The sequence below is a fragment of the Orcinus orca genome, chromosome X (genome assembly GCF_937001465.1).
Source record: "Orcinus orca chromosome X, mOrcOrc1.1, whole genome shotgun sequence".
In the NCBI taxonomy this organism is placed as follows: domain Eukaryota; kingdom Metazoa; phylum Chordata; class Mammalia; order Artiodactyla; family Delphinidae; genus Orcinus; species Orcinus orca.
The window spans coordinates 4,305,186-4,331,326 of NC_064580.1; the positions used below are offsets into that span (position 1 = coordinate 4,305,186).

Sequence of the window (26,141 nt, forward strand, 5' to 3'; positions counted from 1 at the left end):
ATGATAAATACACCAAAGTAAGACAAATATTAACAATTTTGAATTTAAGTGGTGTGTACATGGTGTTCCTTTCCGTATTCTTCCAAGTTTTCTGTATTTTGCTTTTTTTCCGTAATAAAAAAGTTGTAAAATATAAAAGAGAAAGAATAATCCAGCCCAAATGTCAATGGTGCTGAGGTTGAGAAGCCCTAGAAGGAGAACAGTAGGATAAAGAAAAAGATGAACAGCCCTTACTAATAACCTCTACGATGCTCTTTATCTGCTGTCCTTAAAATCATGCACTTCCAGTGGGTTCTACAATAAAATGCTGAGTCAACTTGGGATGGAACTGAACACCTAGCCACCCTCTGAGTGGTATTTTAGCTTCCAGTACTTGGTAGCATGGAGTGCCCGATAAATGTTCATCTCGTTTCTTAACTGGACTATTAAGACGCTGTGAATGGTTGCCATGAAAACAATGGTTGGGCTTGATTTGTGCCAGAATTTCTAGGGCACATTTGGGCATTGAAACCTGTGCCAGGGTAACCCCCACTATTCCCAGTTCCATTGCTGTGGTCACCTCATCCTGCTTGGCCCAGTCCTTTTTCAGTTTTAGGGCTGAAAGTCCCAGGTGGGACTCTCCCAATCCTGGGGTCATCCTACATTCCTTGGAACCGGTTTTTCAGGTAATGTTTTTTCTGGAGGGGGAGGTGGGGATGTTGCATTTGCAAATCCTCCCAAAGCCTAATCCGGTGATTAGCATGCTCCCACCCCGAAAAGAAATGATTAAATATCTCTTGTCATGTGATAGGCACTTTTTATATACACAGTTGGTGTTTTTACTGGGGAAAGGATCGTATCCTGAACAATTACAGATACTTGTTTTAAAAATATTGCAGCCTTCTCATTGTAAGATTACAGTTTATTTTTATACAATTTGATAAAGCTCCAGGACTACCAGAGATGCCCCTAAGGGTAAGACTGTTAACAATTTAAAGCATCTCTTTTGCATCCCTGTTACTACTGTAATTCACTTTGCATCCTCAAATGGAAGGTCACGCACCACATTTCATTAATAGCCGAAATCCACCACAGAAATCCCTGAGAAGTCCTCCAGTGCCCACAGTGGCTCCAAATGAGTTCATCCAGTGAAATGTCATCTCGGCGGTACCAAGAGGGTGGATAATAGTCCAGCCAGAGTGCCCACATCTTACGCTTTAAAAACATCTTATCAAGGCGTTCTAATACAATGCACTATGCACTTGATAGAGGGGTTGCCATTTTAATTAAAAAACTCAGCGGTGCGCCTTTTCAAACACCCTAGTCATTGCTACCTCCAGCCAGGTACCTGTTTGCCTCTGCAGCTAAGGCAGCGAAAACCTGATAAATTCCAACGCACCTTTGGAGAATTATCTGTGTGACATCAAATATGTTACGTTAGATACCCAAAATATACTCCTATATCCGTATGTATAGAAATGGTGATGTATGTAACTAAATGTGTGTTATGAATTCAGTAAGAATTCAATATATGTACATGTATACATGTGCCTGTGTGTATATACACAAACATATGTGTGGGATATATATACACACAGATATGCAGATACCTGTACGCATAAATAGATGAGACAGATATACATATATAACGGAGATAGATACATACATACATATGTAGAGAGATAGGTAGATACATACATACATATATACATATATATATATATATATATATATATATATATATATATATATAAACATTCCATGATATAGCCTGGAGTTTTTAAGTACAAGTAAATTCCTGATGTCAACTTGCTTTCATGCCCCTTTTTTTCCTCCTCAAAATAGAATTCTGCATGCTAGTAGAAATACTTCTCCCTTTTATTTTTATTTATTTATCTATTTATCTATTTATCTATTTATTTAGTGGTATGTGGGCCTCTCACTGTTGTGGCCTCTCCCGTTGCGGAGCACAGGCTCCGGACGCACAGGCCCAGCGGCCATGGCTCACGGGCCCAGCCGCTCCGCGGCATGTGGGATCCTCCCGGACCGGGGCACGAACCCGTGTCCCCTGCATCGGCAGGCGGACTGTCAACCACTGTGCCACCAGGGAAGCCCTCTCTTTTATTTTAAGGTGGATGTCTGAGAGATACTGGATAAGTAATAGGGAGATGACATAAGTGGATTTACTGAATTAACTCGCAAGCGTCTCTTAGATTTGGATATGAGGCAGGTTAATTTAGGGCAGGGTCAGGACACTGCAGTCCCCAGCCCAATCTGGCTCACTGCCTGTTTTTTATAAATAAAGTTTTACTGGCACACGGTCACACCCATCCATGTAGGTACTGTCTGGGCACAGCTGGGTATCTGTGACACGGACTTTGCGGCTCAAAAAGTTTTATTACTTGGCCCTGTACAGAAAAACTTTGCCTACCCCTAAGTGACTAAAGAGAACCAAGTTCTATTATTTTTAAGAATAAGTAATAAGGAAACCAAAACACATAGCTTCCACTCAGAAGCAAAGCCACACACCCTCAAACAGGCTGTTTTAGAAAATTAAGAAAAGACAAGACCCTTCTTTAAATCCTGTGGCTTTTTTGCTTGAAAAATGTAAGCTCTGTGGTTTTGATATTACAGCATAGTAATTCAAGGTGTTTCCACTGGGGTACACTGGATGAAGGATATAGAACTTTCCTGTACATCATTTTGCAACTTCCTATGAATCTGTAAATTTTTTTAATAGGAGAAGTTTTAAAAAAGTGAACTCAGTTCCATTTTTCTCTCTTGTTGCTGGGATGACTGTCTCCTTCATCACTAACATGGTTCCTATATGACATGGTCCGCTAATGGCAGGCCCATCAAAAAGGCATTATGAACAAAATTCCTCACTTGGATGTTACAAAAACCACTATGGCCGTAACACCACAGGCGAACCTTTACGCATTATCTCCTGTTTACCAGCGTTGTACCAGGTGCTGTAAAGCTTTCTTCCACAAGTCTTCCTCCCAAGAACTCCGTGAGGACTCACGCATTCCATACCATCCTTGTTTCATCTTCACATCCAGATTTTCATTGCTTTTGTTTTCCACAACTTATTTATTTTGTTCCAGTATGTTAAGTCCATACATGAAGCCAAAGTCAATCCACTTTGCAACAAGAGAGCGTACGTGTTTATAAACAGTTCAACATCCGAATAAGCAACGGTTTGCCGCTACAACAACAAGCACAAGAGTCCAAATTAGAAGGTCTGATTCTCAGCGTCAGCTCCACCATGCACTAGCCATGTGACTTCAACCATCCAACAGCAACCACAGTTTCCTCAAGTGTGAAAGGAGAGGGGTCCAACTCAGCAGGATGGCCTCTGAGCTCTACAATGCTAACCCATGGCTTCTGCAAACAGGGGAAGTCATTATGACAGGAAGTAGAACAGCACAGAATCAGGAATCCATCTTTCTTGCCCCATTTTTTTTATTGTTGGTCAGTTGAAATGGGCACGTCTGTGTGGTCATGGGGAGGAACCCCTGTATACGTCAGGAGAATGGTCACCCAGGGCATCGTGGTGAACCTAACCCTCTGACGTCTTTGAGCTACCTCACAGAGGTCAAAGATTGCTGCATCCCACCCCCAGCACCTGAAAGGCTTGAGAGAAATGGAATCTAGATATTTGGCTGTAATGCCTCCTGGAAAATTTAATATCCTACAAGATCTAGAGGAGAACAATTCCATCAGTTATATGAACACCCTTGTCCCCTTAAATTTCCTAGAAAATGTTATCTACTCTTTATCATTCCTTAAAAAGCCAATTGGCAAGACTGAACAGGGACCTTAAACATGTTGGATGCTCTACAGGTAATTCTGTTCCTTGGATTTTATGCTCAAGGGAAGAATCCGCCATGTGCAAAATGCTTTACACACAAAGATGTTCATAACTGAACAATATGCAGTAGCATAAAACTGGACACAATCCAATGCTCAAAAATAGAAAAGGGGGATACTTCCCTGGCGGTCCAGTGGTTAGGACTCAGTGCTTTCACTGCCAGGGCCTGGGTTTGATCCCTGGTCAGGGAACTAGATCCCGTAAGCCTTGTGGTGACCAAAAAAAAAAAAAAAAAAATTAGAAAGGGGGTTACATATACAGTGACATACATGCTTGATGGAACCTTTTGCAACTATTAAAAATAGTGCAGAATAACGTGGAAAAATACTTCTTTGCTTCTGACAGTCACCGAGTCTACATTTTAGATCAGGCTGAAAAACATACAGGGTGACTGGAATATTGAAAATTGCCTTAGCACTCAGCGCACAGCATGAGCTGATGAGCCCATAGGTGAAACGCCACTGTGTTTGGGTTCTTCGTGTCTGGGGTCTTGTGTCTGCTGCCTCCATGCAGGAAACCATGAATCCACTGAGCGATAGCCCCATTCCAGTACCTTCTTTGAGGTGAACTGTTTGGGAGCCTTGGTCCCTGTGGCCAGCGTGCTCAGTGCAAGTGGATCAAGGTGCAAAGAGAAAGCTCTGGGTAGACAGCAAAGGTCAGGCCACAGAACTCATTAGCAGGCAATTTTCAGGACAAGTCCTGCACCTCCGTGGAAATCACGTTGAGGGATCTCTTTCTGGAAGCAGCCAGTGGGCTTTTAGAGATGTGTCATCGACAACAGTTTCCTGGGTGTCATGTGCTGCTTCTTTCATGGGCCCCTAAGACTGGAACAGAATCATGGCATTTTAGCCTTTATCACCGAGACGAGACAGATCAACAAGCTGGTCAGTGCGACAGTTCTGTTTTCATGTGACCATTGTCCATGCTGTGTGTGTGTGTGTGTGTGTGTGTGTGTGTGTAACTCCTTCAGCAGCATGAAGAGGTACACTTCCACACTACACACGACTTAGAAATGTGATTCTTATGGCTTAGCCTTTCTACATCCTAGGGATGTATAGGATTTTTGATGCTAAAATATCATTCAGTGTTAAGAAGCCCAAGTCTTTCAGTTCACCATGGAGAGGACATGAAGAGCTGTGGGAGTTGGACTGGGTACCTCTGACGCACACAGCCCTCTGGATCCCACTGCGCACCAGCTTGGAACGCACACCTGTAGACATCCTCTAGATGTGAGTGATGCACCCTTTTCTTAGGAGGGAGCAAGGAACATCGTCAGAGAAGATGTAAATGGAGTCAGTTTGTTACTGATTAACACGGAGTATCTCCTGGGGACAGATCTTATGACGAGTCACCTCCTTACACCAAATCTTGGACTTCCTCTTGCCGGTCAATGCCCTCTGGCCAAAGACCACCAGGAACAGAGCAGCAGTTGAACAAGTGCTTCCTAAAATGCACACATTTTCTACAATGGACTTACTTCAATGCTGGGACTCTTTCCGTGACTTTCAATCAGTATAGAATAAAACTCAAATTCCTGGTATGGCATGCAAGGTTCCCCATCACCTGGAGCTCACCTTTCTGTCTCACCTCTGCCCACTCCCACGTATGTCTCTGATGCGCTAGCCCAGGAATCAGCAAACTTTTTCTGTCAAGGGACAGAAGGGAACTATTTTAGGCTTTGGGGGCCATATGGTCACTGTCACTACAACTCAGCTCTGCTGCTGGAGCGTGAAAGTACCCATCGACCTAACAAATGATACTTAACAACCGGTGTGGCTGTCTTCTAATAAAATGTTGATGGACAGTGAAATCTGAATTTTGTATAATTTTCATGTGTCACAAAATGATAGTCTTCTTTTGACCTTTTCACCCACATATAAAGAACCATTCTTAGCTCAGTGGTCCATAGTTTGATGAGTCCTTTCTAGCCAAACACAATGACACTAAGTGGCTCCCTCAGGACCCCATGCTTGGCACTCCTGGTCAGTCTGCCAGGGACAAACTTTCCAATCTCATTCATCAGGAGGGCTTCTTACTCATCCTTCAAGAACCTGCTCAGATACTCAGGGCATTGGATCTTAATGGCTCTGAGGTGTCTCAAAAGAACAGGATTATACTACAACCCTTTAAACTGTATCATAAATGGAGTGCATTCACCTCAGACAACAAATTCAATACTTGTGCCCACACTTACTTCTCTGTTTCCTTCCTTAGGATGGTAAGTGGCTTGAGACTACAATGTTTCATTTCTCATTCCTTAGTACTGCACCTTCGTCAACACAAACTTTTTCGTAATGCATGAATGAATAAATGAATGAAGGATGCCCCATGCTGGGGGTCAGGTTTCCCCCTGGATCCAGGATGGATGGAAGCAGTGTCTATGCCTGAGTTTGTCCGTTTGACCCATGGACTGGACAAGTGCGTTACACATATTTTTTCAACCATATTCTCAAGAAGTAAGGTGCCACATTCTGAGTCATCTTGACCCTTTTGGGTACATACATATGCATGAGACCCTTGTCAATATTTAAATACTCTTTAGATACAAATAGACATTAGCCAGTTGTTGCCCAATTAACTACATGCATCATTTTGGAGGATTTTCCAATTAGTGATGAGTATATTGGTCATTGGCTAATGTTAACGAGACAACCATAATCGTTTTAAAATATATAGGAAATAATACCCACTTTAGAAAGGTATATTTAAGCATCAGTTTAATCTTTGAGGTACTTAGGAAAGTGCCCTGATGGGAATAATTTAACAGGATCATAATACTCAGTAAAAATCCTAACTATTCTCTGACTCATTATTAAAATTCAAGATTGCAAAGCACCGTATACCAAATGATGTATTTTACATAATGACTTTCTTATTCAATTTTTCTAATCTCTATTTTTCATCCCCTGGGTTTTTTTTCTTTTCCTCAGTAATTGTCCAGAGCTTTAAATAAAAGAATAGTGGTGATTGAATCTTCAGGCATCTTTATTTTTAGACTCACATCATGAAGTCTGCAGAACGAGAGGCAGAGAAAAGTATGTGTGAAGATGGTATATGAAAATCGTCCTAAGTTATTACGTGTCCTTCAGTTCACCAGGCTGAAGAAGAAGGGGAAAACCTTGGAAGGGAAAAAAAAGCTCTCTCCTCTGTTCTGTGAGGCGCTACGTTTAGATATTAGGATTTGTCCCTTTGACACCTGGGGGCCTCATCTCTAACAGGCTGTACACATACATGCATTCAGTCATGTTAATTGCATGACCAGTTCTAGGGTCAAGACCTAGTAGAAACCCTTTGAGTTTGTGATGGATTAGGGGACCCCAATCACCACCCCCTTACCACATTCATATTTAGTCATCTCTAAACACAGAACCCTCAAGCCCTTCTGAATAATTCTCAGGCTTCCCGCAAGCTTCTTTTATGTTCAACCCTAAAGGTTTAATACAGAGCCTTCTTGCACAACCATGGCTATATTACTGTTGACAGGATAATTCCTCAGACCCAACCATACCCCACGTGCCCACTCTTCACAAACAGTGCAGGCAGGACTGTGCTAAACACCACTGAATCGACTCACTGTTCTGCACGTGTCAGAGCCCCGAGGTGCCTCTGCAGGCAGAGCCTGAACAAATGCAGAAGATTCTAGGAGAGCCCGTTGTGTGAACACGTAAGGACTAGCTTAAAAGCGCTAACTCCCTTCCAGAAGAGAAAGACACTTTTATAAAGAAAAACAAGTGCCCATTGTGTGACAATGTATGCACTCACACCAGGTAGAAATCTGCCCTCAGAGAGGTCATTATGGTTGTGTCTAGAAGGTCACTGATGACTGACCTTGACAATGGCTGTAACTGAACAGTAACAACAGATGGAAGTGGGCTAAGGGATAAGCAGGAAGTGAAAACACTGTGGCTGTGAGTGTAGACGATTTTGTGCACGCGCTGAAACTGGAACAATACTGATTGACGATATGCGGCGAGCGTGTTGGAAAGCACAGAGAACTCGTTCATTTATAGATGCTCCGTTCTTAAAAAGGTTGGCGATAAGAGAGACGAAGAAGATGAAGGACGGGGACCATCCTGCAACGTGATGGAAATTACAGAGCAGACGGGGAGACTCTTATCTCTGGTCCAGAGTTCTCCAGAGACCAGAAAGAAGAAAGGACATGGGTATAGATTGTTCTGCAGGAGACATGCAAAACCAAGGAAGGTTATTCCTTGATAATGATGATTTTCTCCTTCCATGAGAAGTCTGCCCCAGGACTGGGGAGTGCTGGGATGAAGCCGACCTGATGAAAGAACAAGGGGACGAGAGAGAAGCGGGCGGGGATTAGACCGTGATGGTCTAGACAGGTGAGAATAGCAACTGAAGTTACATCGCAGGGGAGATGGAAAAGAGGAGTGGTGGGAAAGAACTTAGGGACTCATTCCGGGCGAACAATTAATAAATGACGATTGAGGGTCCTGAAACAGTAAATGAACCTTGATGAGTTTCATATGAATGCTGAGTGTTAGGTGCACGTTCGATATTCTGTTCCCACGATGTCTTTGCTTATGACGCGGGAAGCGAGACTTTTATGGGATATTTCTGCAACCACACAACTCCTCTGTCTAACAAGCCACTTGAGAATCAGCTTCCTGCATCCTGGAACGTAATGAACGTGTCGAGTCACTAGCATCATCTCTTACGCTGGAACCCTCTCACCACACTGTGAAAATTGCCCTTAAAAACTGGCCACAGGGCTTCCCTGGTGGCGCAGTGGTTGAGAGTCCGCCTGCCAATGCAGGGGACATGGGTTCGTGCCCCGGTGTGGGAAGATCCCACATGCCGCGGAGTGGCTGGGCCCGTGAGCCATGGCCGCTGAGCCTGCGCGTCCGGAGCCTGTGCTCCGCAACGGGAGAGGCCACAATGGTGAGAGGCCCGCATAACACACACACACACACACACACACACACACACAAAACTGGTCACAGACCACAGAGATGTCATGCATTACTTTTCTTCTTCCCTTTTCTTCCAGCTATGATTTTTGCCCTGAGGCATGGGATTCGATTACGAAACAGCTATTGACTAAAGCATGGGCAGACGGCAGAAGCCTGAGTCCGGTATAAAATGAGTAGTGACGTTAAAAGGGCGTACTTGGCACGGTGAGAATATGTGAAGGTGATGGATGGTGTCCTTCTTGGATGTCTGCAGCCAGCTCGTTCCATCAGGGGCTTGACAAGGTCAAGGCTACATGCAGGGAATTAGTGCAAGTATCCTGTTGGAGCACAGAGCCATTCATGTGCAAAAGGCTCGGTCTGCGTTTACCAAATGTAAAATGTATAAAAGGGAAGCAGCCCTGGAAAGAATGTTTTCATCACGTTGAATGTGTCTGGGTAATTGCATCTCATGGGGGGACTTTGGGTCACATAGACACTGCTATTCCTGATCAAAGACAGCACACACGTGAGGTCCCTATTCTCTGCTTCCCTGACAGGTTCCCACACCCGAGTGTGACATCTTCCACACGTCAGGTGCCTGATGAGAGTTGCTGACTTAGATCTGAGTTCAAGCAGCTGTATTTCTCTGTTGGAATCCTTGACGGCTGGTTGCCTTGCTGGAAATGGTGGGGTTTTGTGTTTCCGTCAAAGAAACAATTACATTAGAAGTGTCATGGAAACCATGGGAGGTTTCCATCCCAACGATAAGATGCGCTGTAGGCACGCCAGGCGCAATTGTTTAAATCAGTTGTGGTTTGGTAATTAACCCAGGAACCACTTGAACCGAGAGACTGGAAGGGGACGCAGAGATCGTGTCTGAACAGTTGCCACAGTCAGCGACGCCCTGTGGAGCTTCTAGGTTGGTGACACAATTGCAACGGTGCCACGCTAGCGTAAAGACCTCAAGGAGGCGTGCGGTGTCCTTCACACGCTGAAAGAAAAGGAAGAAATCAGAACCCGTGTCTGGCGTTCTTCATCATTTCTGTTCGTGACTCACTCTGCCAAGCCCTTTGCAAAGTCTCTGGTATCCAATAAAGAAACCACGGTAGCTGTCGATGGAGGAATATTCTGGTCCCTAGTCATGTTTTCATAATTATCTCCTCCAGCTCTCCATTCTATGAATTTATTTAGTAAACAGCCTGTTCATCAATGCTTTAGCAATGAAAACACTGAATACGTCCTTAAAAAAAAAAAACAGAAAAGAAAATAGCATGAAGCCAAAATTCTCATTAGCTAAGGAGAATCTTTGGGAGGGCCTATCATTTTTCAAGATAGAAGGGCAACCTTTCATCTCCCTTTAAGAGATGCCAGATATATAAAGTCCATTATCAGCCATGCTTAGATGGGTATTTCTTCTTGCTTTTATCTCAGGAATCCCCATGTTTGTATAAGTGATATTTTAAGTGTGAAAAACCTATAAATTATGCAAGATATTTTTACGGCAGGAAGAATTTAGCTGAGCACTTAAGCAGAAGTGTGACTGGTGTTTCTGCAGCCTCATGAGAGGTTTAGAAAATGAGAATTATGGTCAAGCATCAACTGTATATCTTATACCCTGTCTAGCTGCTACATTCTTTCTTTTCTGTCCAGAGTCCCAGTAGGGTAATCTATACTTCATCTTCCCATTTCCTAACCTCCCCTTCTTCACAACCTCGCATGCAGGTTTTTCTTTATCCCTCTACTTAAACTACTTCACCAAAGGAGAGTCATCCATGAGAGCAGAGGGAAGAAGTTAACGTGGGAACAGTTGCAGGTTGTAGGATAAAGACAAGGACAAGGGAGAGCAGCAAACCACAGAGCAAGGTCATCCCAACACATCCTACGTTCTCTCGGAAGTAGGGAGTACATTCTACTCAGAGGAAGGTAGAGGGACGAATAGGGCCTGAGTCCCCGGAGCAAAGAAAGGCGGATTTGGAACCACTACTTGGCAAGACACCAAAAAGGTCATAGATCTGTGAGGATTGCTGATGGCATGGGGGTCCTTATGAGTTAGAGGTAAATAGAGTGGTACGATACCAAGCCCCCAGAACGCTCTGCAGTTAGAGGTAGAGAAGCAAGATGGTGATTTTAGCCAGGGTTGAAGAAATTATGGGGCAGAGGAAACAGACAAATGTGGATTACAGGAACTGACAGGCTTGGGAGCAGAACCTAACGGAAGGGAATAAACTTTCCATGGTAAGTGGGAGGGCGGGTTGGGCAGCAAGGCTAACCTGGACCAGTCAGAGAGTAGATATACAAATGAGCCCAAAATTCCTCAGCAAGGGAGATGAACTATTTTTCCTGGAAGAAAACTCAGGGAGAAATGATGAGTGTGATAAGTGCCTGTGCAAGAGATGCAATGGGTTATAGCTCTTTTATTTTATTTTATTTATTTTTATTTTTTTGGTACGAGGGCCTCTCACTGCTGTGGCCTCTCCCGTTGCGGAGCACAGGCTCCAGACGTGCAGGCTCAGCGGCCATGGCTCACGGGCCCAGCCGCTCCACGGCATGTGGGATCCTCCCGGACCGGGGCACGAACCCGTGTCCCCTGCATCGGCAGGCGGACTCTCAACCACTGCGCCACCAGGGTAGTCCAGCTATTTTATTTTGATGTATGAGTTCCAAAGGCAGAACAAGGTTATACAGGAAATGGCAGACCTTCAAAATGAGACACATCCATTTGAATGAACAATAGGGATTCATGTCATTCGGCAGGAAAACAATGTCAGCTGATGCACGTATGCCTATTAATCCCCAAATTATAAATTTTAAATTTCAGTAAGCAGTAAGTTCTGACCTGATGAAAGGCAGGACCTGTTTTTTTGTTTGTTTTTTTTACTTTCTTTTTTTAACATCTTTATTGGAGTATAATTGCTCTACAATGGTGGGTTAGTTTCTGCTCTATAACAAAGTGAATCAGCTATACGTATACATATATCCCCACATCTCCTCCCTCTTGCGTCTCCCTCCCACCCTCCCTCTCCCACCCCTCTAGGGGGTCACAGAGCACCGAGCTGATCTTCCTGTGCTATGCGGCTGCCTCCCACGAGCTATCTATTTTACATTTGGTAGTGTATATATGTCCATGCCACTCTCTCACTTTGACAGGACCTGTCTGGAACAAGTGAGGTCATATGACTTTCTTTTCTGAGTTCCATGTACCAGCCTTTGACCCAATTTAATCCCTCTCCCATGACATCCAACACTTCCACCATTGAGTTGTCTCAGTTAGATGAGAAGCTGTCAATTCCCAAGATGGATACCTTTTTTACGTTCTAGGAGAGACTCTCTGTGGATAATTAAGAGCTGTTTTCTCTGGTGCTGAGACGGATTTACTGAGAGGCACGTTTTCACAGGAACGGCTTTAGTAAATAATTGTGTCAATTTAAAGATGGCCAAGACCACACACTAAGCTCTCAGAGAAACACCTGTCTTGAAAAAACTCAGTGTCAAGCCACCTCGGTTAGTCATGAGACAACAGCAAACACTGCAAACGAGCTCATCGTTTGCTTGGCTAGCAGCCATGGCTGACATTTCGGAACGCATCCTTCATACAGTCGAGGTGAAAGACATGATGTGCCGTGGGAGAGTGAGACAAAGACCTGCCATGGATTTTCTACCACGTTGTGAATCAATTCCCACAGAGCGAAGGGAGACTCACGACCAAAATTCTAGAGGCGTGTCCGTCTACGTGGATGGAAGCTGAGCCCTCAGGAAGCCACTGGCTCTGGGTCAGACCAAGGCTGGATGAGACGGTAGCCAGATGATGACAGCGGCTCTGGGCAAAGTTGCTGGGAAGCTGCACCACGCAGGTACCTATGGGGCGCGTGGCAAAGGCATGATGAAATGCTGCATCCGGCAGTATGACACGGACGCGAACTGCAGTGAGGAAAGAGCTACGGATGAGTCAAGCCGCAAGGTTGTTGCAATCGTAGCTCAAGCGGCCGGCCTCAAAGGGAAGCGTCACACAGCGATTCCAAGCAGCGGGCTCTGTCCTGAAAAAGGCGTTCACAACTGCTACTCCGAGGACAGATGACATGGGATGTGAGCCTTGCTCTTGTCTGCGAGTGTCCTACTCAGACAGAAGTTCTGACACACACGTCCTCCCTGACTCTGGAGGGTAATTTTACAGACACACATATCAACTGACTGGAGCCAAAGATCCGCTCGTTCTCTCGTGAGCTGTGTCATTGGGTTGATTCCAGATTTGGGGGTTTCCCATGTCATGAGTCTAACGATATGTTTCAGAAGCCCTATGTACGTACTGGGAGTTAACATCAATGCAATGTTTTCTTTTAGTTTTTCTTTTTTCTTTTATATTTAATAAAAAAATATTTTTTATTTATTTATTTTTTATTTTATTTTTTATTATTTATTTCTTTTATTTTTTATTTATTTCCTTACATTTTTTTCCCCCAGCCCAAACTCTTTTGTTTTCACCATCATGCCATGAATTCATAGGGAATAGATTCTAACAGATCAGACTTATTATATAGTTGGTTCTCACAAAATGCTCTTCTCTGCATAGAACATGGGTTTTCAACTTCGGCACTGTTGACGTTTGGGACCAGATAATTCTTTTTTTGTAGGGAGGTGTCCTGTATAAGAGGGCTAGCAACACTTACCCACCGGTAACAGCTGCTAGCACCTCCTCTGCCCTCTCTCCAGGTGTGATGACCAAAAATGACTCCAGACATTGCCAGATGTCCCCTGAGGATACAACTGTGCCCAGCTGAGACCCACCAGCATGGAGTGTGTTGACATTTAAGTCCCTAGGTGATTCTGTCTTTTGCTTTTCTCTTTTTTTTCTGATCAATTCCTTTCATACGCTTCCAGACACTCCCCTCAGCTCCAAGAGAGCTTAATATGCAAAATGCACACACACGACTACTGTTGGCGTACCAAGTGGCCTTCACTGCTTTGTTGACAACAGTGCTGCCCGCAAGTTCCGTGGCGTTGTGGATGATTCCCGTGTTGCCATGGCAACGTGGGGCACTTCTTGCCCTTGCCCAAGGGCCTGCATGCCCTTGACGTCCACAATAGCACCCTGGTCGTCCATTCAGAAGGAAGTGGCCAGAAACACAGTGTGGTGTTGGCAGAAGCTCCCGTCTCCTTGATCCTTTTGTGTTGCTGCATACTGTTTACTGATATTCATTTACGTGTTTTAGGGGAATTACTGGAGGTTGGTGGATCTAACTGCCAGGCCACGTGACATTCCTACGAAGTGTTTTCAGAGCACCAGCCAGACAGGTTCCATGTCAAGGAACTTTTCTATCTTGGCAGAGAGAACAGTCAAACTTGCTCATCTGTGCTTCCTGCTACCCACTGGAAGTAAGTGTATTCCACTCCCGTCTGTCAGCCAGTCCCTGGGTCGAGTGTGACGAAGTGACTGTGTTTCTTCTGAGTCCTAGAGGTTCTGCCCAACATCATCCCCCTGTGGTTTTAGTCGTCCTGAAGACCCATAAGTGCTAGGAAGGAAGGTAAGAAAGGTGGTGTCTCGTGGGTTCACGCTGACTTGAAGAGGAACCCTCAGCCCTTGAATGAGGTAGATCTGACATGACCAGTTTGCCAAGACTCCAGCAGACACATCCTTCCTGTTAAACTGTAGACCTTGCTAAATCCTGAGCATGGGAGTCCCAAGAATCTACTTTGGCAGAGACAAAGCCCATCCCGCTTGCAGCCTGGGGGAAGTTCTACATTCAGATGACCGTGGGTTCCATGTTGACTCCTGGATCACTCTAAACTTATACCGAGGCAAAGTCAGGAAAGACCCTTTCTGCAAAGCCGTGGGTTGGAAACCAGTCCCTGTTTTCAAAGTCATGTAAGGTTTTCCCTTGAGGCAGGCGCACTTCATGGGCAAAATGATGTTCTTACTCTGCTTTTCTTACAGTTGTTCTCCCTTATTTTTAGCACAGAGATTCTACTACCTGTGGGGCATTCCTTTTTAAAAAGGACATTTCAGCATCGCAAAAAGAAGCATGAGTACAGTTCACACTGGGCACAGAGTAATGACGGAAGATCATTAACCGATGGGACTTAAATATATCTGAAAGGAGCCATGGGGTTGAGGAAGGGTTTGACGCACACTGTAAAGTCGTGGAGTATCAAGTTCTTATATGGCGTGGATGACAATAGCCACAGTAGAACTGGGTCCTGGTCCCACTGCCAACCAGCTGTGTGACCGAGGGTAAGTTAGTCTTTCTTTCCAGGACTTGGCGCTTTCATTTCAAGAACGGTGTTCATTTTATGTATCACCTTGACTGGGCTAAGGGATTCCAGAGGGCTGGTGAGACATTGCTTTCGGGCGTGCCTGTGAGGGTGTTTAGAAGGGATTAGACTGATTAAAGCAGATGGCCCTCCCCAACGTGGGTGGGCCTCATCCAATCCACTGAGGACACGAATAGGACAAAAAGGCAGAGGGAGGGCAACTTCCCTCGCTCTGCTTGAGCCCGGACATCCTCTTACTCTTGCCCTCAGGAACTCTCACGTCTGTTTCTCAGGCCTTGGGACTCGGACTGAAAGACGACACTGGCTTTCCTGGTGTCTCAGTTAGTTCAGGCTGCTGCAACGGATTGCCACAAACTGGGTGGCTTACAAACAAGAAGAATTTCTCTCTCACAGCTCTGGGAAGTTCAAGATCAAGACCATGCCGGCATGGGTGAGCTGTGGTGAGGGGCCTCTTCCTAGTTTATAGCCTGTGTGTCCTTGCTGTGCCCTGCCTGGTAGAAGGGGTGAGGGAAATCTCTGGGGTCACTTTTATAAGGATGCTAATCCCATTCATGGGGGCTCCACCCTCATTACCTCAGCACTGCCCAAAGGCCGCACCTCCTAATACCATCACACCGGGGATTGGGATTTCAGCATAGGAATTTGGGGAGGACACGAACACTCACGCCATGGCACCTGGTTCTCCAGCTTGCAGAGATCATGGGACTTCTTGGTTACCATAACTGCATGAGCCAATTGCTATAACAAATCTCTCTCTCCGAACCGTGATTAATACAGATGGTGTAAAATCAGTGCTGACACCCCATGCTTCTTTCGACAGTTCAGTGAGATAGTTCTTGTAAAGTTCATAGGAAGTCCTAGCATGTGATAGGGGTTGAACTCGTGCATTATTCCTGCAGGGCCCTATCCCTTCCTTCTTCGCGCCCTCTCCCCTACCATGGCGTAAAAGACAAGGGGCTGAGCCCCTCTGTGGGGACTTACAATGCATGGTTTTCTTAACAAGCAACACGCAAACTGTGTAGCCATTATCTGGCTCCACCAAAAGCATGGACTCCCAGCATCCCTCCTCATTTGCAACCTTCTTGACATGGTTTTCTGGCACCATCATGAACATACCCTATTTCCTTCGTTTATGGCCGCACCTCAACTCTTAATGCTGACAGTGCAATGAAGCCTGAGCTTCTCTTGATTATAGGTCCCTGGAGGTTGTAGCAGAGGGTGTGATTGCACAGGGCAGCTGCCTTGTCCATCTCCTCCATCCCTGCATTTCTTTCTTTTCTTTTTAATTGAGGTATAGTTCATTTATAATGTTGTGTTTAATTTCTGCTGTACAGCAAAGTGCTTCAGTTATACATATATACATTCTTTTTAAAAATATATTCTTGTCCATGACGGTTTATCACAGGATATTGAGTATACTCCCTGTGCTCTACAGTAGGGCCTTGCTGTTTACCCATCTTATAGATAAAAGCTTACATCTAATTGATACAGCCACTGTGGAGAACAGTATGGAGGTTCCTTAAAAAACTACAAATAGAACTACCATATGACCCAGCAATCCCACTACTGGGCATATACCCTGAGAAAACCATAATTCAAAAAGAGTCATGTACCAAAATGTTCACTGCAGCTCTATTTACAATAGCCCGGAGATGGAAACAACCTAAGTGCCCATCATCGGATGAATGGATAAAGAAGATGTGGCACACATATACAATGGAATATTACTCAGCCATAAAAAGAAACGAAATTGAGCTATTTGTAATGAGGTGGATGGACCTAGAGTCTGTCATATAGAGTGAAGTAAGTCAGAAAGAGAGAGACAAATACCGTATGCTAACACACATATATAGAATTTAAGAAAAAAAAATGTCATGAAGAACCTAGGGGTAAGACAGGAATAAAGACACAGACCTACTAGATAATGGACTTGAGGATATGGGGAGGGGGAAGGGTGAGCTGTGACAAAGCGAGAGAGAGGCATGGACATATATACACTACCAAACGTAAGGTAGACAGCTAGTGGGAAGCAGCCGCATAGCACAGGGAGATCAGCTCGGTGCTTTGTGACCGCCTGGAGGGGTGGGATAGGGATGGTGGGAGGGAGGGAGATGCAAGAGGGAAGAGATATGGGAATATATGTATATATATAACTGATTCATTTTGTTGTAAAGCAGAAACTAACACACCATTGTAAAGCAATTATACTCCAATAAAGGTGTTAAAAAAAAAAAAGCTTACATTTGCTGATCCCAATCTCCCACTCCATCCCTCTCCCAAGCCTCTCCCCCTTGGCAACCACAAGTCTCTTTTCTATGTCCATGAGTCTGTTTCTGTTTCATAGATAGATTCATTTGTATCATATTTTAAATTCCACATATATGTGACATCACATGGTATTTGTCTTGCTGACTTCCTTCGCTCAGTATGACAATCTCTAGGTCCACCCGTGTTGCTGCAAATGGCATTATTTCGTTCTTTTTTATGGCTAAGTAATATTCCATTGTGGATATGTACCACATCTTCTTTATCCATTCATCTGTTGACGGACATTTAGGTTGCATGCATGTCTTGGCTATTGTAAACAGTGCTGCTATGAACACAGGGACGCATGTAACTTTTTGAATTAGAGGATTGTCCAGATATATGCCCAGGAGTGCATCCCTGCATTTCCAGTCCTTGGAACAGTGTCTGCTGCAAAGCAGGTCCTCAGGAAACATTTGCCATGGAAACAACTAGCTATGCCACTTGACTAGATAACTTCTGAATGTCCCAGGGACACCTGCCTGGACTGCGAGTCTATATTCTTTTTTTTTTTTGTGGTACGCGGGCCTCTCACTGTCATGGCCTCTCCCGTTGCAGAGCACAGGCTCCGGATGCGCAGGCTCAGCGGCCATGGGTCACGGGCCCAGCCGCTCCACGGCATGTGGGATCTTCCCAGACCAGGGCACGAACCCGTGTCCCCTGCATCGGCAGGCGGACTCTCAACCACTGCACCGCCAGGGAAGCCCTGTGGGTCTATATTCTGATTGGATGTTAAAAATATTCTAAGAGGACTTCTCCTAGGGGAGCAGGATTGAGATGCAGATGGATTTGGAATAGAGGAAGGCCACACAGCAAAGAAGGGAAGCTACTTAAAGCCATTCTTCCTCCCCCTCGGACAAGGGAATCGTGGCCCAACGAACTTTACAGGGGTCAGTGCACGTTAAGGAGAAATCAATTTTTAACCATTTTTGACATGGTTAAATTTTCTGTTGAAAACATCATGGTCACAACATTGAGGAATCTCTTGGTCCCTAAAATGTTAAAATTAAATCAGTGGTGTTGGAAAGCATAGTTCCAATATAATGAATATGTTTAATATTTTTCCCCATTGGGCTCAGAATAGAACTTTGAAAAATGTCATACCTGAGAAAGATTGTTGGGAGAGAGAGGGGAAAACAGGAAAAGAATGAGTAAGGAAATGAATGAAGGATGTCCTCAAAATAGATGACAAACATCCCTGATAGAAGAAAACAAATGAGGGAGAAAGGAAATAAATTTCAAAATATGGAAAATGAATCCTTAAAATGCCAGGAGAAAGAACCAGCTTGAGAATAATTTTTAGAAGAACATTTTTCAAAGTAACGTTACTTATTACAAGAATAATGCTCACTCATTTTAAAGCATTTAGCAAATACAGAAAAGCGTACAAAGGGAATAAAAATCATTCAAAGGCCACCCTACAGAGAAAAGCATTTTAATATTTTTGGGTATTTCTTTCAAGTCCTTTTTATTATTCTAAAAATGGTTTTAGATCCTACCTGTTTTCCAATTGATATTATGTTGTGAGTGTTTTCTCATGTAAAATTGCATTTGAAAACATGATTTTATTTAAGGGGAGAACAAACTGAAACCCAAGGGAATATTGACCAGTATGTTTTTTGTGCAGTTCACAAGCTAAGAGTGGTTTTTACCTTGAAATTAAATAGCTGAAAAAATAAAAATGATATTTCACAACACATGAAAAGGATAAGAAATTCAGATTTCAGTGTCTATAAATGAAATTGTATTGGAACACGGCCTGCCCATCCCTTTCCACGTTGACTATGATGGCTTTTGCCCCATAAGGGCAGTTGAGTAACTGTGATGGAGACTGTATGATCCTTAAAGCCTGAAGTATTTACTATTTGGCTTCTTACAGAAAAGGTTCACTGACCCCTGAGCTACATAATTACATAACCTCTGCATATATCGTAATTCATATGTTTTATCATATTTACATCTTTTGTAATGAAATGTTCCTTATTATTGAGCACTGTGGAATTTTTCCTTGCTATTTCAGGGAACACTGTTGTGAATTTTCTTGACTTAAATTATGGTGGACGTCTCTGAATATTTTTCTGGGTAATTAATTATGGATCAAAGGTCATGGATATTTTTATACCTCTTGATGTACTGTCCTCCAGAAAGGCAGAGAGAGTACATCCTGTTTCATGCCAAGGATGCTTACAAGAAACGGCAGCTCTGAACTGGCACCATGGTGTTTCCTTACGTGGAGGTTTATCATCTCCAACCACTGCAGAACTAGGAAATTATTGGCTGGTGTCTTCCTCTCTCTAGAATCCTTTCAACGCTTTCTCCTGTTGCTGGTAGTTGGTAGCTAGAAAATGATCCCCATCCACCTGTTGCACGCACACGGAGTGCAGCAAAACTTTCATCTTTACACACAACAGACACTTTGGCCAGTAAAACAGGCAGTCAAACGACGCAGGCATCAGAAAGTAGGGCAGTAACCACAGAGAGATCCCTGCTACGGCAACGGAACAGACAAACTGATGAGGCGAACTGCTCACGGAGCAGAATGCAAGGCAGATGGTTCCCCATCGTGGGCTGGGCGGCTAGAATTATAAGCAATTATAAAGAATTCAAATTTCAGTGCACAGCAGACGTTTCCACTCTATCCACAGAGCGTCTGAAACAAAGGCAAGGCTGGATACCATCATGGTTTGGGTTGTTAATCTCACGGGGGGGAAATAGTGTATCAGCCATTGGTCTTATTCCCGTTAGTTGCCCATTTTTCTAACGGGGAGTTCACTGTTTTTGTATGGATTTGAGAGACCTTTCTATATTTTAAGATAATAGATGCTTCTCTTCTAAATTCAATTTATGCAGGATTTCTATGCATTTTCAGTGGGTTTTTGATGTGTGTGACTTGTAAATGGAAATCATCGGATTAAGCAGGGTTAAACAAGGCTGTTTAAAGCAAGACTTCCCAAAGCCTTTAATATGATATGGTGAATTGTGAATCAGCAAGTGAGGAATTAAAATGAGGCTTTTGCCAAAATTATTGACCATGGGCAACTGTGTTTATTACCTGTCTTTCAGAATATGCTTTAATCTGTTTTGTGCTGAAAATTTGGGAATCTGTGGCAGGAAGCAGGAAATGTATGAGAAATATTCTAAAAGAGACTAAATACTATTGAAAAACAACTAGCATTAATTACAGATTCCATAAAATGGCTAAATACAATATAAATAACAAAAAAACAAGTTTTCCTATGTATAAAAAAAAAACAAACTAATTTTAAGATATTACCTGAAAAGGCCCCATCCCAACAGCAAAACACACAAACAAAATCTAGAAATAAACTTAATAAGAAATAAGTAAAAGCTATCTAGAAAATCATAAAACTTTACTAAGGAATATAAAATTAGACTTGTAAAAACAGACAAAAGAGCATGTTCCAGGATTTAAAATATAAACATTTTAATTATGCCCATTTTTCCCAAATATATTGCAGATTTATATGACAATAAAAATCCTTAATGGATATTTTTAGGACCTTGTAAGTTTTTTGCCCAAAAGTGATCTGAAATAATTAGTAAGTGATCCAATCTGTGAAAGCTTTAAAGAATTAGTAAGAGAAAACTAAGGTCAGATAGCAAAATATTTTATGTATAAGGAACATAGAAGATTCACACAGATGTAGCCAAGAGATACCAGAATCCCTCTTTGTGCATACTCTGTGAGCTGTATCTCCTAATTAGAGACAACATAATGGACACAGTCCCTGAAGGACAAGAGACAGAGGGTGAGGCTGAAAAAACCTTGAAGAAATAACGGCCGAAAGCTTCTCTAGTTTGACAAGAGATGTAAACCTACAAATTCAAGAAGCTGAATGAATACCAAAGAGGATAACCCCCCCAAAATCCATGCCAAGATACATCTTAATAAACTCCTGAAAGCCAAACACAAAGAAAAATCTTGAAAGCAGCCACAAAAAACAACACCTTACCTACAGGGGGAAAAATTCAAAGACAGCAGATTTCTCATCAGAAGCCATGGAGACCACTTGGAAGTGGCACAATATCTTTTGGATGCTGAAAAATCCTTCAGGAATGAAAGGGAAATTAAGACATTCTCAGATGAAGAATATCTAAGAGAATACATCCACAGCAAACCTACACTAAAGTGCTAAAGAAATTTTCTAAATAGAAGGGAAATGATAAAAGAAGAAATACTGGAACATCACTGAGGAAAAACAACAATATGCAAAAATTTGGATGCTTATCTTCTCCTTTTGAGTTTTCTAAATTACACTTGAGGGTTGAAGCAAAAATTAGAACATTGTCTCATGTGGTTCTAAGTGTTTGATGAAAAAATGCACAATATAATTATAATATAAATGGGTGAAGGTAAAGAGAGATAAGACTTCTACAGTTCACTAAAACTGGTAAATGGTGACATCAGTATACTGTGATAGTTATGAATTTATAATATAATACCTGGAAAAACCACTGAAAAATTATATAGAGAGATACTCTAAAAACGCTATAGATAAACCAAAATGGGATTCCAAATAACATTCAAGCAACCCACGGGAAGGCAGAAAAAATAATATAGAAAAATGAAAAACAGAGGTAACAAAAAGGTAGCATAATTTAGCCCTAACATATAAAAAATTATATTAAATGTAAATGGTCTAAATATTCCAATTAAAAGGCAAAGATTGATATCCATTCATGTTAAATACTCTGAAAAGGCTGAGATTCTTTGGGGGCTGGGTGGCCGGGGCTAAGAGGAGGAACCCGAGCCCTGCGGAGCTCCCGGCGGCCCGGTCCCAAGGCGCTGTGGCCGCGTCGTGCGGCCCTGCCTGTGCACGCCATGAACGCCATCATCTTCAACAAGTTCAGCAGCGCCACGCTTTTTGAGGACCACGGGGCTCCGGAGCGGGAGTGGGGCGGCAGGCCCTACGGTGGCATCCTGGACAGTACGCATGCTCTCCCCGAGGTGGGCATTACGGACGGCGCGCCCCTCAAGGACAACCTGGGCCTGAGACACCGCAGGACCGGGGCCTGGCAGAATGGCGGGAAGGTGAGGCACAAGCGGCAGGCCCCGCAGGACATGGTGCAGCCCCTCAAGCTGTGGCTGCACAAGCACCGCGACAGTCCGTACCCCACGAAGACGGAGAAGATTCTCCTGGCGCTCGGCTCGCAGATGACGCTAGTGCAGGTGTCAAATTGGTTTGCTAATGCAAGACGTCAGCTTAAGAATACTGTTCGACAGCCAGATTTAAGGTGGGCCTTAAGAATAAAGTTGTACAATAAGTATGTTCAAGGAAACGCTGAGCGGCTGAGTGTAAGCAGTGATGACTCATGTTCTGAAGATGGAGAAAATCCTCCACGAAACCCCATGAATGAAGAAGGCTATAATAATCCAGGTCACCAACCTGTGATTAAAAGTGAGAGCTCAGTCATAAAAGCTGGAGTGAGGCCAGAGTCACGGGCCAGTGAGGACTACGTATCGCCCCCAAAATACAAGAGCAGCTTGTTGAATCGTTACCTTAACGACTCTTTGAGACACGTCATGGTCACAAATGCTGCCATGATGGGAAAGACAAGGCAGAGAAACCATTCAGGATCTTTTAGTTCCAATGAATTTGAGGAGGAATTGGTATCTCCCTCATTGTCAGAAACCGAAGGCAATTTCATCTATCGCACAGACAGCTCTCAGAGGACCCAGGTATTAAGGTGGTGAAGTTACTTTTTCAAGCTGCAGCAGCCCTTCTTCACCTGGTTTTCTGGCACACCTGTGGCTTTGGAGATGCCTCTGGCTTTGTCACGTGGCTGGGCTTCGGAAGAGAGCTTCGCACTCCCTCATTTTCCTGGATTCCCTTCTCTGACTACATGTTGAATTTGAGGAACCTGCCCTTTCTAGAATGATTGTGGATGCAGTTTTGCATTAAAACCTAATGAGGCCTTAAAAAAAAATACTCGGAAAAAAGTAGAAATAGAGGGAAACATTCTCAACTGTATAAAAAGAAGCTATAAACTACTTTCCGCTAACAGTATACGTAAAGGTGAAAAGCTGAATGTTTTCACCTAAAACAGGGAAGAAGGCAAAGATGCCCAGGTTCACAACTTTTATTCAACAAAGTGCTGGAAGTTCGAGTCAGCGCAGTAAGAAAATAAAAGACATATAGATCAGAAAGGAAGAAATAAAACTGTTCTAAGACCTGACACCAAAAGCATAATTCATATAATAAATAATTGATCTTCATCAAAATTTAAAACATTGGCTCTGTTAGGAGGATGAAAAAACAAACTATAGAGTGGGAGAAAATACTTGCAAACCATATACCTGACAAAAAACTTGTGTCTAGAATATACAAAGAACCTTCAAAACACAACAGTGAAAAAGCACAGTCCAGTTAGAATATGGACAAAAGACATAAAGAGACATTTCACTGAAGAAGACATACAGGTGGCAAATAAGAATATGAAAAGATGTTCAACATTATTAGCTATTAGAGAAATTGCAAATTAAAACTACAATGAGCTATCACTCTACGCCTATCAAAATGGGTAAAATCAAAAAAATATTGACCAGAGCAAATGCTGGCAATGATGCAGAGAAAATGAATCCCTCATACATTGCCGGTGTGGATATAAAATTGTAAAGCCACTCTGGAAAACAGTGTGACAGTTTCTTAAATAATTGACCATGGAACTAACATAGAACCTAGCAATTTCACTCCTGGGCATTTATCCCAGAGAAATGAAGACTCATGTTCGCATAAAAATCTATACACAAATGTTTAAAGCAGCTCTATCTGTCATAATCAAAAAAAGAAACAAGTTAGATTTACTTCAGTGGGTGAATGGATACAAATTTGGAATAGTATTCAGAACTAAAAAGACAGCAAATTACTGACACACAGGACAACCTGACGAATATCCAGAGAATTATATGCTGAATGAAAAAAAGCCAATTCCAAAGGTCATGATTCTATCTACATAATATTCCTTAAATGACAGTACTGAAGAAATGGAGACTACATTAGTGGTTTCCAGGGGTTAAGGAGAGGGTGGGGGCAGGAGGGGAGTAGGTGTGGGTATCAAAGGATAACATGAGGCAGCCCTGTGGTGATGGAAATATCGAACATCTTGATTCTATCAACTGCCCGGTGTACCACAGGTTTGCAAAATTATACTATTGCAGGAAACTGGGTCCATCGTACATGTGATGTCTCTTTCATTTCTTACAATGCTAGGTCTATAACTGTGTCAAAATAAAATGTTTATAATTAAAATAAAAAGAGTAAAGCTACTGTCAACTGAGCAACAAAAGAGCCTTTAATGAGATGGAAGAACGTGCAAGTTATGTTCACTTAGATGGTATATATTGCTTTAAAAACTGTAACAACACATCAAACCTTTATCAGGAGTGTGAGACTTTTTCTTCACTGACTTTATTTTCCATAACGAGGTTACATTTAAAACTAGGAAACCGTACTCACACGACCCAGCATCGCAAGGCTGTGGGGTCGTTATTTAGCGTAGCCAGGCTAATGTCACATAAAGAATCCAGTCAACAGGGACACGTGTGGGTTCATTGTTAACAAGCGCGAACCAGTGCCATTACTGTGTGACATGCATCTGCCGGCGAAAGCGTTGCTCCAGAGGCACGCTGACATTTGTCCATATCTTCGCTTTATTATGGAATGACCTCATTAACAAGGCCCCGCATTGTCCTGAAGGAAGACTTCACAGAAACAGAAAGGGGAACCGCTTTCTGTTTTATTTTCCTCATTAGTCGGTGCTGAATGTGGACTGCACGGCTGGATGGGAATAATGATGCATTTTAATGCACTCACCTTGGTCCTAATGAGGACTTAGGACAATGCCCCTTCACCCTTAGTCACAGGTGCCCTTTGTCCACACTGGAATACAACCCACGGTCATTTCACGCTCGGCCACGAAGCACAGATGGACTCGGAACCAGCGCCCACAGCCCAACCCAGAGGTGCATCAGGAATGAGAGAGTCACATGTGCTTGAAGATCTCTGTCATGATGGAGTGGACATCGTGGTGGGGAGGGGAAAAGGCGGTTCAAGTTCTGTCGGTTTAAGCCTTTAAGAAACTGCTTTGAGGCCCCATCAAGGTCCACCTTCATGCTTCTCTGTGGACGGTTCTTCTGTACATGTGCTTCGAAACCCCGTGATGGCAAAGTCCATAAACCAGGTGGTTCTCATTTTAGTCTGGCCAGAATCAGGGTTGCCTTGGAGAGCGCTGCACTCACTGGAGTTTCTGGGTTTGAACAGGTTTCCCACGTGTCCTCTTCCCCTTATATGTGACCTGTCCCCACTCCATCCCACCTGAGAAACTAACCTATCAGGCAAGCTTAGGGCACTGCTGAGAGTATGAGATGGGACCACATGAAATCTGCACTTCTGCACATCAGAAATAACTAAGTGTTGGCCGTTTCATGTGGTTCATCCCAGGGGGTTCTCCGTCCGGGCAATTTTGTCCTCTCTGAGGACACTGGGCAGGGTTTGGACCTGTTTTGTGTTGTCAGAACTGTGAGGGGGTGGTACTGGAATCTGGGGGGTTGAGACCACGGCTGCAGCTAAACATCCTACAGTACACAGAACAGCTCCCCTGCCCACCCACCCAGGCCAACACAAAGACCCACCCGGTCCCAAATTTCAGTACTGCCAAGGTGAAGAAACCCTGCTTTAGTTCCTGGAATCACAAAACGGCAACCCATGGGCCAAAGATAACCCCTGCAGGTAGTGTTGTTCGCACTCTCTCTTTCTCCGTGCTGCATGGTAACTAGGCAG

At 43.5% G+C, this 26,141-nt stretch overlaps 2 protein-coding genes across 3 annotated transcripts in view; one reads left to right on the plus strand and one right to left on the minus strand.

Moving 5' to 3' along the window:
* PUDP (pseudouridine 5'-phosphatase) overlaps positions 1-26,141 on the minus strand; it is a 357,188-nt gene that overhangs the window by 38,442 nt on the left and 292,605 nt on the right. The gene's annotated exons all lie outside the window — the stretch shown is intronic.
* LOC101288965 (homeobox protein Mohawk-like) lies at positions 22,184-23,056 on the plus strand. Its single transcript, XM_033420180.2, has one exon. It carries the CDS (start codon positions 22,184-22,186, stop codon positions 23,054-23,056), a length of 873 nt encoding a protein of 290 aa, XP_033276071.2.